This window comes from Prionailurus viverrinus, chromosome A2 (assembly GCF_022837055.1).
Source record: "Prionailurus viverrinus isolate Anna chromosome A2, UM_Priviv_1.0, whole genome shotgun sequence".
NCBI lineage: Eukaryota > Metazoa > Chordata > Mammalia > Carnivora > Felidae > Prionailurus > Prionailurus viverrinus.
This window is the reverse complement of record NC_062562.1, coordinates 132,023,280-132,038,906: the sequence shown is the minus strand read 5'-3', so window position 1 is coordinate 132,038,906 and position 15,627 is coordinate 132,023,280. Positions and strand designations below refer to the sequence as shown.

The 15,627-nt window shown below is 40.5% G+C and overlaps 1 protein-coding gene across 2 annotated transcripts in view; it reads left to right on the top strand.

Moving 5' to 3' along the window:
- The first annotated feature begins 6,012 nt into the window (after positions 1–6,012).
- TMEM168 (transmembrane protein 168) overlaps positions 6,013–15,627 on the top strand; it is a 31,349-nt gene continuing 21,734 nt past the window's right edge. Inside the window, exons 1-2 of one of the 2 annotated variants that reach the window (XM_047849286.1) lie at positions 6,013–6,250; positions 11,004–12,260. In XM_047849286.1, coding sequence (XP_047705242.1) covers positions 11,133–12,260 — 1,128 coding nt within the window. In that variant the 5' untranslated portion in view covers positions 6,013–6,250; positions 11,004–11,132. Of the gene's footprint in view, positions 6,251–6,906; positions 6,931–11,003; positions 12,261–15,627 lie in introns of those variants that run through there. The other variant, XM_047849287.1, reaches the window with a different exon arrangement.

Here is a 15,627-nt window from a genome sequence, read left to right as displayed (position 1 = left end):
GTAATGGCACAAAACCAGACACATAGACCAATGGAAAGGAGACTCCAGAATTGGACCCACAAAAGTATGGCCAACTCATCTTTGACAAAGCAGGAAAGAATATCCAGTGGAAAAAAGACAGTCTCTAACAAATGGTGCTGGGAGAACTGGACAGCAACATGAAGAAGAATAAAACTAGACTACTTTCTTATAACATTCACAAAAATAAACTCAAAATGGATAAAGGACCTGAATGTGAGACAGGAAACCATCAAAACCCTAGAGGAGAAAGCAGGAAAAAAACCTCTCTGACCTCAGCCGTAGCAATTTCTTACTTGACACATCTCCAACGGCGAGGGAATTAAAAGCAAAAATGAACTATTGGGACCTCATGAAGATAAAAAGCTTCTGCACCGCAAAGGAAGCAATCAACAAAACTAAAAGGCAACCAACGGAATGGGAAAAGGTATTTGCATTGACATATCGGACAAAGGGCTAGTATCCAAAATCTATAAAGAACTCACTAAACTCCACACCTGTAAAACAAATAATGAAGTGAAGAAGTGGGCAGAAAACATGAAGAGACACTTCTCTAAAGAAGACATCCAGATGGTCAACAGGCACATGAAGGAGGAGCTCAACATCGCTCCTCATCAGGGAAATACAAATCAAAACCACACTCAGATACCACCTCATGCCAGTCAGAGTGGCCAAAATGAACAAACCAGGAGACTATAGATGCTGGAGAGGATGTGGAGAAATGGGAACCCTCTTGCACTGTTGGTGGGAGTGCAAACTGGTGCAGCTGCTCTGGAAAACAGTGTGGAGATTCCTTAAACAATTAAAAATAGATCTACGCTATGACCCAGCAATAGCACTGCTAGGAATTTACCCAAGGGATACAAGAGTGCTGATGCATAGGGGCACTTGTACTCCAACATTTATAGCAGCACTTTCAACAATAGCCAAATTATGGAAAGAGCCTAAATGTCCATCCACTGATGAAGGATAAAGAAATTGTGGTTATGTACACAATAGAATACTACGTGGCAATGAGAAAGAATGAAATCTGTCCTTTGTCGCAACGTGGATGGAACTGGAGAGTGTTATGCTAAGTGAAATAAGTCCTACAGAGAAAGACAGATATCATATGTTTTCACTCTTATGTGGATCCTGAGAAACTTAACAGAAAACCATGGGGGAGGGGAAGGAAAAAAAAGGTTAGAGAGGGAGGGAACCAAAACATAAGAGACTCTTAAAAACTTAAAACAGGGGCGCCTGGGTGGCGCAGTCGGTTAAGCGTCCGACTTCAGCCAGGTCATGATCTCGCGGTCCACGAGTTCGAGCCCCGCGTCGGGCTCTGGGCTGATGGCTCAGAGCCTGGAGCCTGTTTCCGATTCTGTGTCTCCCTCTCTCTCTGCCCCTCCCCCGTTCATGCTCTGTCTCTCTCTGTCCCAAAAATAAATAAACGTTGAAAAAAAAATTTTTTTTAAAAAAGGAAATGATATTTAGAAAGCTGCACTTGATATCCTAGAACTTGAAGCCAAAAGACTGAAGTTTAAGTGCCTGCCCTGGGTCGGTGTAGTTTCTCTGGACCTTGTTTATTTTACGTATAACATGATGATGAAGATGGTTACTTCATTTAGATTTATAGAAATCAAATTATATGATAGAGGTGAAAGCACATTGTAATCTCAAAGTGTTACAGAGATATATCAAGGGAGGAGACCCAGCAGATCATCTAGGGAGATGCTGAGTTCGTTCGACTCTGGAACAGGATTGAAGAATTGGAAGAAATAGGAGGAAAACAAGAGAGAACATAGGAAGAAATAATGTAGGACTTATCTGTGACTCTCTGCCACAGAGGACTGAGAAAGATACAACCATCCATTTCTCTGCCACAGGTGCCACCTTCCCTCCTTCCCTTGATTTTTAAAAGATATTTTCAACAGCTGTTCCTAGTCTGAAATAATTCCTCTGGGCGAAATTTTTGGCCTGGAGCACACAGACCTTGCCTGCATAGAAACAAGTGTTGGAGAATGGATGTTCCTGCTATTAGGATCATTACACTGCCATCAGTAACTGCAGCTTGAGATCTCCTGTCACTGAAATGGTACCCAGGTGGCTGCTTTATATCCAGGTGTTTGGCTGTGGGTGTGCTAGATGTCAGGAACTGACCCTAATATTTATAATTTGGGGACAAATAGTACCCGGCAAAGGGGTGTTCAGTTCATGCTCTGGAGGGCCTCAGGTGCCAGGCTAAGGAGTTTGGACTTTATTCTGTAGCCTGTAGAAATCATTGGTTTTAATCTAAAAAGTGACACAGAACGGTGCTCTGAGAATATCAGTCAGTGTGATGGATTAGAGGCTGGGTGAGGCTGATGTCAGGATGACAAACCACAGAGGTTACTGAAGTAATTCGGGGTTAGGACCTCAACTATGGTAGTGGCAGTGGACTTTGAAAAGAAATGATAAATGCAAGAAATGTAGTGAATGAAAACAAAAAACACTTGGCCTTCACAATTGTGAGGTTCTTTTTTAGTCAGTACTGGCAGCCTTCAACACCGGAAGACTGATGAGAGTTACTACCCTCTCGTTTACTAATAGGTCGTGTCCTATAGTGAAAGCAAGTCTCAGACTTCATGCAACTACACAGATAAATATGCATCAACAAGCAAGCACACACACACACACACACACACACACACACACACACAACACTACACAAAAAATATTTTGTGCCAAAGTACTAAACAGCGTTCTAGACCCAGGGAGCCATTCTGAAGGCTGTTAGGGTGCTATATTCAGAAGACTCTTCCACGTGCTACATTGAGGCAGGAACAGAAGTACCTGCTCAGTATGCTAGCCAGCCACATATCCTGAACACCTGTTCTTTCCACAATGAAAATTATTTATAATCTTTTATGTTCATTAACATACCTCTAGTGCAGATTAACAGTGATGGTGGAAGCACTTGTGCAGCCAACGTTAGAGTGAAGATGCCTGATTAGTCTTTCAAATGCTAATTACCCACCCTGGAGTGTGCAGATTAAAGTTAACTCTCAAACACATACACATCTCACTGAAGTATTCTAAAGTATACCGACAAGATAGCAAGCATCAAAGATAGTTTCAAGGTCACAAGGCTGTGGATCATCTTTGAGGAAGATGAAAAAGCAGTGTTTTAATGAGGAGTCTTAGTGCTAAGGAACAGGAAACAGCTGTGGCTGATTTAAACAGAAAAGAAATTTATTAGAGGATACTGGGTAGCTCAGAGCATTTCTAGAAACGAAGCCTTGGACCTGCATGGTCAGAGTCTACAACCAATAACAACAGAGCACTGAACTGATGGGAGAGGGCTCTAGAGTTGCTGTAGGCACACAGGCATCTTGAATTACTGATGCCACTCATCCTGAACACTGGATGTCAACCACCAGAAACACTCTCCCTACTGCCTCGGGAGCCTCCCTTGCCACACTCCTCCAGTTACCCCGGAAGCACGGCTTTCTGTTTGCTTTTTTTTTTTTTAATTATTTATTTATTTTGAGAGAACATGCAAGCAGGGGAGAGGCAGAAAAAGAGAGCGAGAGAGAGAATCCCAAAGCAGGCTCCATGCTGTCAGCCAAGAGCCCAACGTGGGACTCAAACTCATGAACCGTGAGATCATGACCTGAGCGGAGATCAAGAGTATGATGCTCAAGCTACTGAGCCACCCAGGTGTGCCATGGTTGCCTTTTTGAGTCCATAGCTCCCAGCTGATACACATGATTGGTAGAACAAGTATGTGGCATTTCAGTTTCAGCTACTACTAGACTCCTCAAGTGGGGAGTTCAGACGGTGGGAATGCAAAACAAAAAAACAATATATATGTATAAATAAATGTCCACTAAAGGTAAACTGAGAAGTGATGGCAATGTATTCAAGAAGAAACATCTAGCAGGTAGTTGGCAATATGGACACTGTGGCAGGAGTTTTTTTACCTCAAGACGGGGCAGGGGTTCATTATCTTGCTACTTTGAAGAATGTAGAGGTGGACACAAAATGACCAGCAGGCAAAAGTTTACTGGAGTATAAGATCAGAAAGGAAGAATAGTATGGAAACGCTCTATGCAGTGAGGGGGACTTAGAAAGTAAATACCTGCGACTATAGGCAAGGGTTTTGGTCATCGCCGCCTTCCCTTCCCCTTCATTCCTTCTCAGGTCATACTCTTACAGGCTAGACAACTCTAGGTGCTGAGTTGTCCATACCTAATTGGCTTGTTTCCATTGTATGAGGTATGGTCGATGGCCATAGGCTTCCTTCTGGGTCACACATTTTATTGTCTAGATATTTTTAGTCAGGTCTTTTGTCAGGTTCCTGAGGGAAACCTGAATGGGAGTAGGTGGTGTCTGTTACATTCTTAAGAGGGACCTTAACGCCTGAGGCGGTTTGTTGTAATCAGCCCCTCCCAGTATTGTTCCAAAATACGTGTTTTTCCCCACCCAGGGACCTCAGGTACTAACCTTTCCTTCACTGCCTATTGTATCTTATCTTTCCCTAGTAGAACACTTGTTCTCCAGAGAGCCAGAGTTACAGATTTGGGAGACGGCTAGCGATTGTATTTAGAGTTACACAGGAGGCTGGACACAATCTCACACTTTTCATTTGCATATGAGGAATCTGAGCCTGAGAGTGCTTCATCACTATAGATGTGCTGACCACCTCGACCCCCAACATCTATTAAATAAAAATGAAGAAATTCACATTCTATTAGCAGATATAGGAACAGACGACACTAACAGAAAATAAGTGGGAGAGAACTAGTGATTGTTGAAGTCATACTGTGTACTATTACTTTACAAATAGTTATGTACCAACTATGTATCAGGCACTACTACATTGGGTGGATTTAATGGTGAGTAAAACCAGACATGTCCCAGAGGAAATGAAAGCATGCTGGGGTACAGACAACTGAGGGAGTGTTCTGTGATGTCAAGCCGGAGGTAAAAAAGAGCCAGACTACAGAACTTGTTGAAGGATTCTGATCTTTATCCTAAAGGATATAAAACATCTAAAGATTGTAAGGGATTTTTCTACATGTATCTTCTCATTTAATCCCTATGACAACCCTGTATGGTGGATATTGTTAGTATCCCATTAACACATGAGAAAACTGGGGTTCAGGGAGATTAACTGACCTAAGAGCTACAAGGGGTAGAAAACGATGGGAGGGAGAGAAGGCAGGCAGGAAGGGCTATTCTTAGGGAAGAGTAATTCATACTTTTTAAGGGCCTACCTTCTGCCAGAAAAAAGTATATTGTTTCCCTGTACATTCACAACACCTTTGCAACGAAGGTTTAGTTAATATTTATTTATTTAATCAGAGAAACTGAGGTTGCGCATAGAGAAGGGGAACCAGGATCCAAATCCCCAAACCGTCGGGTCCACAGCTGTTGTAAAGCGCTGCCTGTAAGAGGCCTGGGCGTTTTAATGGCTTTTAGGAAGAGAGGTTGGTGAACATGTAAGGGACAGGGGGACGAATGGGGGGAGGGAGGGGAGCTCAGCGTTGTCGGTGGCGTAAAGACCCAGGCGGTGATTTAAAAGGAGTCTTAATTAGGAAAGGAGGCGAGAAGGGCTTTGAAGGAGGGCCTAAGGAGCTTGCCTTTTCCCGGTCAGCAGACACAAAGCCATGCACTATGCCAAATACTAAAGAACAGCAAAGCCTCCTGCAGTATTTACAGCCCACGTGTGGCCGTCCCGCCAGTCCGGCCCCAGTTTCGGCCCAGCCCGAGGCGGCGGCCTAGAGGCTTCATAGGCACGGTTTACATGATCCTTTGTGGTCTTCCCACTCCCGGTTCGCGGCCGATTCCAAGTCCCAGAAGGCGAAGGACGCTGGACTCGGCCAGCAACCTAGGTGGGGTGTGTGCGCCAGTGCAGGGCCGGACGCACCTGGGACGGCAGTGGCGCGGTGGGTTTGGGCGGGGAGGGGGGCCGGGCCTCAGGGAGGAAGCGCGCCGCCCGGTTTGACCCCGGCGGCGTTCCGTACCGTCGCGGATTCGGCGGTAGGAACATGGCGGCCGCGGCCCGGCCGGTAACGGAGAAAGTTTCCATCGAGACTGGCCTGTACTAGAGCGTGTGGCCTCAGGCCCTCGACCCCCCTCCCCCCGCTCCCGGCGTGCCACCTTCCCGCTCCGAGTCTCAGGCTCAGCCCCAAGGACCCTCCCTTTTCTGTGTTGGCCCCAGAGCTGACTCCGTGGGTTGAGAGAGCATTGGTGGCGGCGGCCGAGTCAGGTAGGGGGGTCCGGGTGAACAGCGGGGTGGCGAGACCTGAACACAGACACCGCCCAGGGCTCTGCATAGTTCGAGCCCCAAGCTCCGCCCAGCCGGTCTCTTGGGGCCGGGATTGCCATTAACTGCCCCGGGAGTAGTTGACGGTGGGGGTCGGAGGATGGAAGGTGGGGTGTGCCTTTCCGTATCCTCCGTGATTAACCAGTCAGCTGGGTCCGCAGTTGTGGTTGCCTTCTCCGAAAGTAGAGGGGTGGTAGAGAACAGGCGGGCTCTTTCTGGAAGAATTGCTGTTGCTGCCCCAGTACTGAGAGATTTAATATTTAAGGTGCCATTTTTCTCGTATTTAATGGGCCCAAAGAGTTAACATGAATTCATAGAAGCAAAGCTCTGGAATTCCCCGCCCCTGGCTGTTCAGTGTGGTTCTTTTAGCTTTTGAAGCTTCCCCCTAGATGGGACAGAAATAGTTTCTGAGTCCAAAGCTGATGCAAATGTTAAAGTGTGGCTTTGACTCTAGTGAGCCATTCCCTAGAGGGAGGACATGGAAGAGAACTAACTGGTTTGGAGGAATTTGGGTGAATTCAGCGAAGGATAGAGTAATTCCAAACATTTATGGACTCTCCCTTAGCTCTACTGCTTATGAGCCGTGGGATATTGGACAACTTCTTTATTCTCTTTGTGTATTAGTAAGTGTCCAATAACTAGCATTGTTATTATAGTTATTTCTGTATTAGACTTTATTTCTTCAGGTATTTGTTGAATACCTACTTGATTCCAAATTTCTGCTAGACACGGGTACACAGTAGTAAAGACAAACTTTCAGAGACCTTGTGATCTAATAGGGAATGCAGATATTAAATGATGATCAGTATTCTGCTATTATAGAGGAAGTGCAGGGATCATATGAATGGGTCAGGGGTGATCTCAGTAAGAAAATGATTTAAGTGACACCTGAACAGTAGGAGTGAGCCAGGTGTGAGGACTGGGTTGGGGATAGGAGGAGGGAAAGGAGTATACTTGAAGAGGGAATAGCAGTGGTGTAGTACAGAGCTGAAAAAGGTCAGTGTGGCTGGAATACACAGTTCAAGAGGAAGAGTGGTAAGAGATGAGGCAGGAAAGTTATTCACATCCAATATGGGGAGTATTATAAGGCATTTTAAGGAATGTAGACTTTATTGGTTAAGATGATGGGAAGCCATTGGCAGGTTTTACATAACAGAGTGACCTAACAAATTTTTGGTTTTAAAAGGGATGCTTCTTGGAGCAGGCAAGAGTAGATACAGGGAGATATTTAAGCATGAGACAATGGTGGCCAAAATTGGGATTTTGACTTTGGGGATGGAAAGAAGTAGAAACATTTAAGATGTGTATAGGAAGAAGGATAAGACTTGGTGAGGATTAAATATTGGCGGTGAAGGAGAGGAGGGTTAGAGTAGTATGTGGGTTTTATAAAATAGACTCTGGGAGCTATTAGTGAACTTCCTCTATGCAAATTGACTCTTCTCTGCTCCATTTTTATCTGTCTGTCAAGTAATTTCTCATTGAATCGACTAATGGCAGACAAGTTGAAAAGATTGTGATGCTTTGTTGCTTTACTCTCTGATTCAGCCAGCTTGTCTTTTGAAGAAGGTCAGAATATGGAAAGACTTTGTAAACTAGCCATTTAAAAATATGCTGCCATGGTGATTTTGGCAGTGTGGTTGCGTATATTCTACGATATGGATTTATGGGTACAATTTACGTTTACCTTTTTTTCTAGGTTTTACTCTAAGAGCAAACAGAGTTGGTGCTTTTATTTCTATCACATAGATTAATATATGTGTGTAATTAGGGAGAGAGAATAATTGAAACATGGAAATAGATGAGATTGCTCATAGAAAGTATATAGTGAGAGAAAAGCCTAAACTTGGGATTGAATTGCCAAAGGATGGATTGAGAATGAAGAGTCTGCAAGAAGACCTAGAAGGAAAGATCAATGGGTTAGGAAGAAAATCTGGAGTTTAGTCTTTGAAAGCTAAAGGGCGGACAGGTTTCAGAAATTGAGAGGAGTCAGCAATGTCAAACGTTGTTTGAAAAAAGTGCAGGATAATAAGTGAAAAGTACGCATTGATTTTAGGAGCTTACCGCTCATTTTAGAATTTGGCAGAGCAATTTGTTGTATAGTGGGAACCATTGTTTAGTGGTGGGAGAAGTGCAGCAATCAAATAACATCTGTCAAGAGGACAGAAGATTGAACTTGGAAGAGAAGATGGGGATGAGTGAGGATTGTTTCTATTGTTTCTGGTTTTTGGTATTTTTTTTTTAAGTAGTTTATTTTTGGGAGAGGGGGAGGGGCAGCGACAGAGGGAGAGAGAATCCCAAGCAGGCTCTGCACTGTCAGCATGGAGTCCCACGAGGTGCTCCATCCCATGAACCTGAGATCATGACCTGAGCTGAACTCAAGAGTCGGGCACTTAACTGGCTAAGCCACCCAGGCGCCCCGGTATTATTATTATTACTTTTTAATGTTCTATTTATTTGTGAGAGAGAGAGAGAGACAGAGTACAGGCGAGGGAGGGGCAGAGAGAGAAGGAGACACAGAATCCGAAGCAGGCTCCAGGCTCTGAGCTGTCAGCACATAGCGACGAGGGGCTTGAACCAACAAACCATGAGATCATGACCGAGCTGAAATCAAGAGTCAGACGCTGGACTAACTGAGCCAACCAGGCCCCCCACCCCAGTGTTATTTTTAAAAAGAGCTTTGCAGAGTCCCTGGGTAGCTCAGTGGGTTAAGCATCCGACTCTTGATTTCTGCTCAGGTCATGATCTCACAATTCATGGGTTTGACCCCTTCATCCAGCTCAGCGCTGACAGGGCTGAGTCTGCCTGGAATTCTCTCTCTGCCCCTCCCCTGTGCACATATACTTTCACTGTCTCTCAAATAAACTCAGACATTTGCAAAGCTCTTTTAAGTGCTAATGGATAAGAGTGGGAGTTTGGAGAGAGAGGAGACAAGTTCTGGAAGAGGTAGAGGGAAAAACAGATCTAATATGGCTGAAAGATTTACCCTTATATAGGGAAGGGACATCCTTCTTTTCTTGTATCAGGAGATGTAGGTTAGACATGGGTTTGTAGGGTTGGAAACCCAAGTAAGCTCTCTTCAGACACCTCTGTCAGAGGCAGTCATATAGTGAGAATGCAGTGAGAAATGGGTGTCAGAGATTTGACTAGAAGAAGAGAGGATGATAGTCACAGAGAATGGGAGAGTGATTTGAGTGGCATCCATTTAGCCTGGTGTGTGATTTTTTGTTTTTTTTTCTCCAGCAGTGTTCAGTTGTCTAAGCCCAGACTGTACGATCAACTGAGGATATACATGCCAACATAGTCACTGAATGATTATATAACATACAGGAGTGATGTTAAAAAGATACAATGTATTCTAGATTTTTTTCAGTGTCTTAAGCTTAGGGGAAAAAAGGTAAAACCAAAATAAGGTTTTGTCCTTCCAAACAGAGGAAGACATTTTCTTTAGTGTGTATGGTATCATAAGTAAGAAATGATTGGATGAAAATGTAATTGAGGAAAATCAGAATACTTAAATAGGATTATCTGTAAAAAATATACTTGATGAAGTAGAATTAGTAAGAAGTAGAATTAGTAATAGTACTTGGAACAATTGTCACTCATTGACATTCTTCTCCAGCCAAATGGATAATTAACATTAATTCCAGGTTATCTTATGTTTCTGTCAGGTCTTTTAGTGTCCTATTAAGAAAGTATAAATAAGCTGATCACAAACAAGTCATTTTTTTGAATTTTTATCCAGTTGAGTTCTCCATGGATATTTAATGTGACCGTGAACTGTTGAATGGATCAGTTCTTTTGAAACAGTATACTAGAAAATTTGAACAGTTATCTGGCAGATAGTTAAAGCATTTTTGACCACTGTCATGCTTTAAGTGCAACTTTTGGGGGGCACTCAAAGATTGAAATAATTATCTGGGTCCTTTAACAAATAATTGTTAACTTTTTAAAAGTAAAATTATAAGGTTTTTAATTTACAATAAATATTGGTTAGCATTCCAACTTTACAATTTTAACTAGAAAGTTCAGGAATTGGTTTGCTACAGAGATAGCATCTAGATTTAGAAAGGAGGTTTGATAATCCAAGTAATTTAGTGGAGACAAAACTACAGGGAAAATTACAGATTAACTTTAGGGACTAATTTTAATACTTTACTTCTAATAAGCATATTCGTTAAACAATGTAAAGACTAAGATTTTATAGCATGTTAGAGCTGCCTTGTAAAAAGATGTAGAGGATTTTCGGCAGATAGTAATGGTTGCTATTATTGGGTATTAGTGCTTTTCAAATTGAAGATGAGGATGAAGTCCATCATTCTTTTTAGCTGCTGAGTAGCTTGTGATTGTGCCAAATCCATCTGCTACAACCTAAGCCAGGTTGAATATCTCATACTTGCCTGTAGTTGAAAAATCAAATATTGAAGCAAGAATGGCTTAGTCTCTGGAAAAACAGTTTCATTGGTGGTGATTTAGTCATAGTCTTAGCATATGTTAAGTAGAAAGCACTGCCATTTTGGTTTGAATAAAGTGAATTTTTAAACCAGAGACAGTTACCATTAAGATACATGCAAGTCAAATTTAAAACTGGGTTTCAGAAGAAACTGTATATTTCATTTATTATTTTTTACAAAGAAGATAGGTGAAAAAGGTGAATTATATAAAATTAACACTGACATATATATTTTTTTCGTTTTAGATCACTATAAACAAAAATTCCACCAGAGGAAATGTGGAAATAGGAGTTACGGATACATTGGATTTGCTGAATGAAATACAAGCAGATAATTTTTGAAACGTGGGGAGAAAGCCCAAATTGCCAGATTACATGTGTAAATCACTGCGTTACTGCTTTAGTCATTGTCTCTATTTAGCAATGACAAGACTGGAAGAAGTAAACAGAGAAGTGAATATGCATTCTTCAGTGCGTTATCTTGGCTATTTAGCCAGAATCAACTTACTGGTTGCTATATGCCTAGGTCTTTATGTAAGATGGGAAAAAACAGCAAATTCCTTAATTTTGGTAATTTTTATTCTTGGTCTTTTTGTTCTTGGAATTGCCAGCATACTCTATTATTATTTTTCAATGGAAGCGGCAAGTTTGAGTCTCTCCAATCTTTGGTTTGGATTCTTGCTTGGCCTCCTATGTTTTCTTGACAATTCATCCTTTAAAAATGATGTGAAAGAAGAATCAACCAAATATTTGCTTCTAACTTCCATAGTATTAAGGATATTATGCGCTTTGGTGGAGAGAATTTCTGGGTATGTCCGTCATCGACCCACTTTACTAACCACAGTTGAATTTCTGGAACTTGTTGGATTTGCTATTGCCAGCACAACTATGTTGGTGGAGAAGTCTCTGAGTGTCATTTTACTTGTCGTAGCTTTGGCCATGCTGATTATTGACCTGAGAATGAAGTCTTTCTTAGCTATTCCAAACTTAGTTATTTTTGCAGTCTTGTTGTTTTTCTCCTCATTGGAAACTCCCAAAAATCCAATTGCTTTTGCATGTTTTTTTATCTGCCTGATAACCGACCCTTTCCTTGACATCTATTTTAGCGGACTTTCAGTGACTGAAAGGTGGAAACCCTTTTTGTACCGTGGAAGAATATGCAGAAGACTTTCAGTTGTTTTCATTGGAATGATTGAGCTTACCTTTTTTATTCTTTCAGCATTTAAACTTAGAGACACTCACCTCTGGTATTTTGTAATACCAGGCTTTTCCATTTTTGGAATTTTCTGGATGATTTGCCATATTATTTTTCTCTTAACTCTTTGGGGATTCCATACCAAGTTAAATGACTGCCATAAAGTGTATTTTACCCACAGGGTGGATAACAATAGCCTTGATAGAATCATGGCATCCAAAGGGATGCGTCACTTTTGCTTAATTTCAGAACAGTTAGTTTTTTTTAGTCTTCTTGCAACAGCAATTTTAGGAGCAGTTTCCTGGCAGGTAAGTGTATATATAGTTTGGTTTATTATGTCAGTACCCATGATGTGTGGTTAAATGCTTCAAGAGCTAAATTATTAGAATTCAAAAGTCATGTCCTTTTCAAAAGGAGACTCTTTTTCCTGGTGCTTATTTTTGTTCATGGAATTGAAGTACTGAATGAATAGACAGTATAATTTAGTTTGTTCTCTAGCAGAGAGGTACCAAGATGTTAGGAATACTCAGCAAGTGACATGCCTCCTACCTTCTAATTGTTTTTAAACACTGATAAAGATCTTTAGAATATTAACATTTGAAGGGTGCTTAGAGATTGCACTTTAATCCTTTCATTTCACGCCTGAAGAAACTGAAAGCCATCGAAGACATATCCAGAGTCACTGGTACTAGCCTTAACCATGTTAACTAGCTCCTGGTCTTTTTACTACAACACATTTTTTTTTATATGTATAAAGCCATTTCCTATTTAAGTAAAAGGTGATTAGCTATATAACATTCCTAAGAAAGAAAAAATGGGTTTCTTTTTTGCTGCCCATGATGTTAAAAAAAAAGGTCTTTTGTAGACAAGGATACTCAAATTGCATGGTTGGAGTTTATAATATTAACAAGCCTAGTCTTCCATTCTTTGAACATTTATTGACTGCAGTGTATGTCAGATACTCTACAGGTTGCTGAAGATCTCAAGGTCTCTGTCTGAAAGAAGTCACAATGTCTAATGGGAGAGGGAAGAGGCAGGCATACAAATGATTATTACAGCGAGAAATGCTGTAGTTTGAGTACATCAGATTAGGATGTAGGATAAAAAGGAAGGTCACCTGTACTTGGTGCAATTTTCTTCTTCGCTGCAGTTGCTACAGAGTGATTTTTGGATGTGAGTGTTTAAAGGGAGATGGAGAGACTTGCCTGGGCATGGTACCTTTTTGTCAAGTGTGGGCTAGGGCAGGGAGCCAGTGTGGATGTCAACTAAGTGATAAAAACATTGTGGGTGTTGCCTGAGACCATCTTCCTCATTTGCCAGTGCAGGGGACTATTAGAACCATGATCCTGATGATGATGGAGGATAATGTCAGAAATTGCTAAAGAGTTCTACTTCCTTTCCCTACCCTCTATCAGGTTAGCTCCTTTTCCAGCCTTCCAGCGCTAACTACTTTGTTTTTGTTTTTGTTTTTGTTTTTGTTTTGAAGTCAGGCTCATTCATGCTTGACACCTTTCCAGATCATCAAATCCTGCTAACCAATTATTTTGTAAGTCACTGTACCTTTCTTATTTTCTTATACCAGTGGTCTTCTTATATCAGCGGTATGTGTACCACTGGAGGTAAGCAAAAGCTTTCCAAAGACTATGTCAGCAAAAATGATTTTGAGAGAATCAATTTCCATATTCTCTCCTTCCATTCTACTCTTTTTTAAAGTTGAATTACTTGAGACTGCTTCTCAATTTAGGCGTGGAGTGGTATCTCTTTGTGGCTTTAATTTGCATGTCTCTAATGACTAATATGTTGAGCATCATTTAATGTATTAGTCATTCACTTGTCTTTGTTGTTGAAGTATCTATTCAGATCTTTTGCCCATTGTAAATTGAGTTATTTCTCTTATGATTGAGTTTTAAGGGTTCTTTCTATATTCTGCATACAAGTCCTTTTTTAGAAATATATGATTTGGAAATGTTTTCTCCCAGTGTGTGACTTATCTTTTTTTCTTAATGACACATTTTGAAGACTACAACTTTTAAATTTTATGAAGAACAATTTATCAGCTTTCTCTTTATGGACTGTGCTTTTAGTACTCTATCTAAGAAGTCTTTGCTCAACCCTAGGTCACAAAGATTTTCTTCTATAAATTAGTTTTCTTTAGTGATTGTATTGTTTTAGCTTTGATATTTAGGTGCATGATCCATTTGGCAGTAATTTTTGTCTATGGTATGATGTAAGGATCTAATTTTTTTTTAATAGGGCTTTCTAACTATTCTAGGAAAAGCCTATCCTTTCCTCTGTTGAATTGCCTTGGTGCCTTTGTCCAAAATCAATGAAGTATAAATGTAAGGCTTTATTTTTGAGCTCTCTTTTTTGTTCCATTGATCTATGTGTGTGACCTACTAGTACTAGGCTGTCTCACAAGGTATTTTCTAATTTCCCTTAAAATTTACTCTTCGACCTTTGGGTTATTTAAAAATTGGTTGTCTGATATGGCGATACCTGAGGGATTTCCCACGTTTCTTGGTTATTAATTTCTAATTTAATTACATGTGATAATTGAGAACATGTAATTTGTGACCTGGCATGTGTTTGATTCTGGAGAAAACACCATGTTCACTTAAAAAGAATGAGTATTCTGCTGTTATTGGGTAGAGGGTTCTATAAATACCAGCTAGGTTAAGCTGGTTGTTATTCTGTATCTACATCTTTGTTGATTTTTTGTCTGATTCCATCAGTATTGAGAAAGGGATATTGAAAATCCTCGGTATAATTGCCAAACTGTGGGTTTATCCGTTCAATTCTGTCATTTCTTTATGTATTTTGGGATTCTGTTCTAAGGTATCTATATTCATCTTTAATTACTATATCTTCTTTATAGACCTTTTTATCATTATAATAAACAGCCTAGTTGAATAGTTACAATACAGACCTCATAGCTCATAAAACCTAAAATTTTAACTCTCTGGCTCTTTACAGAAAGTTTGCCAACTCCTGTTGTAGGCCAGTGCTTCTCAGCCTTTAACGTGCATTGAAATCATGTGGGGATATTGTTAAAATTCTGAAGATTGAAATTGATTTTGGGAAAGAGCTTGAAAAAATTAAAGGTGATGCAGAAACTCCTGACCAAAAGTATACCCATTGAGTAACAAGGTATTAATTTAGCTATTTAAGAGCAACATGCATCTACCTGAGTTTTGTCTGCATTCCCCAATTGATTACTATTTGGTCACTGCTGCCTATGATGTAGGCATTGTGTCTTTGATGCAGTTAAATTTTTTAAACTTAATTTTAATTTAGTATTTTGTGTATAGATTTCCCAAACTTTGCTCTGTCCAGTGTTCTGTGAGATGTTAATGAGTATACTCAGAGAAAAAGTGTTAGAAGAAAGAGAAACATTTCCACACTTACTTGACTGTGAAAATCTTGCCTCTACCCTTCATGAAGAGGTACCCCCAACCATACCTATAAACCTCTGTGTGAAACAATTTAGGAACACTCCACTGGATTTATAGAAGTTCTAACCCTTTTGATTGATGAAAGCATCAGAAAATTATATAGTGAAAGGCAAAAAATTTGAGTTTTATAAGGCCAGGACCGCTTTTGGCATAACATCATTGTTAATCCAAGTAAATTTTAAGTCCTATATCAAATTCTTTAGATTTTAATTATTTTTTAAAA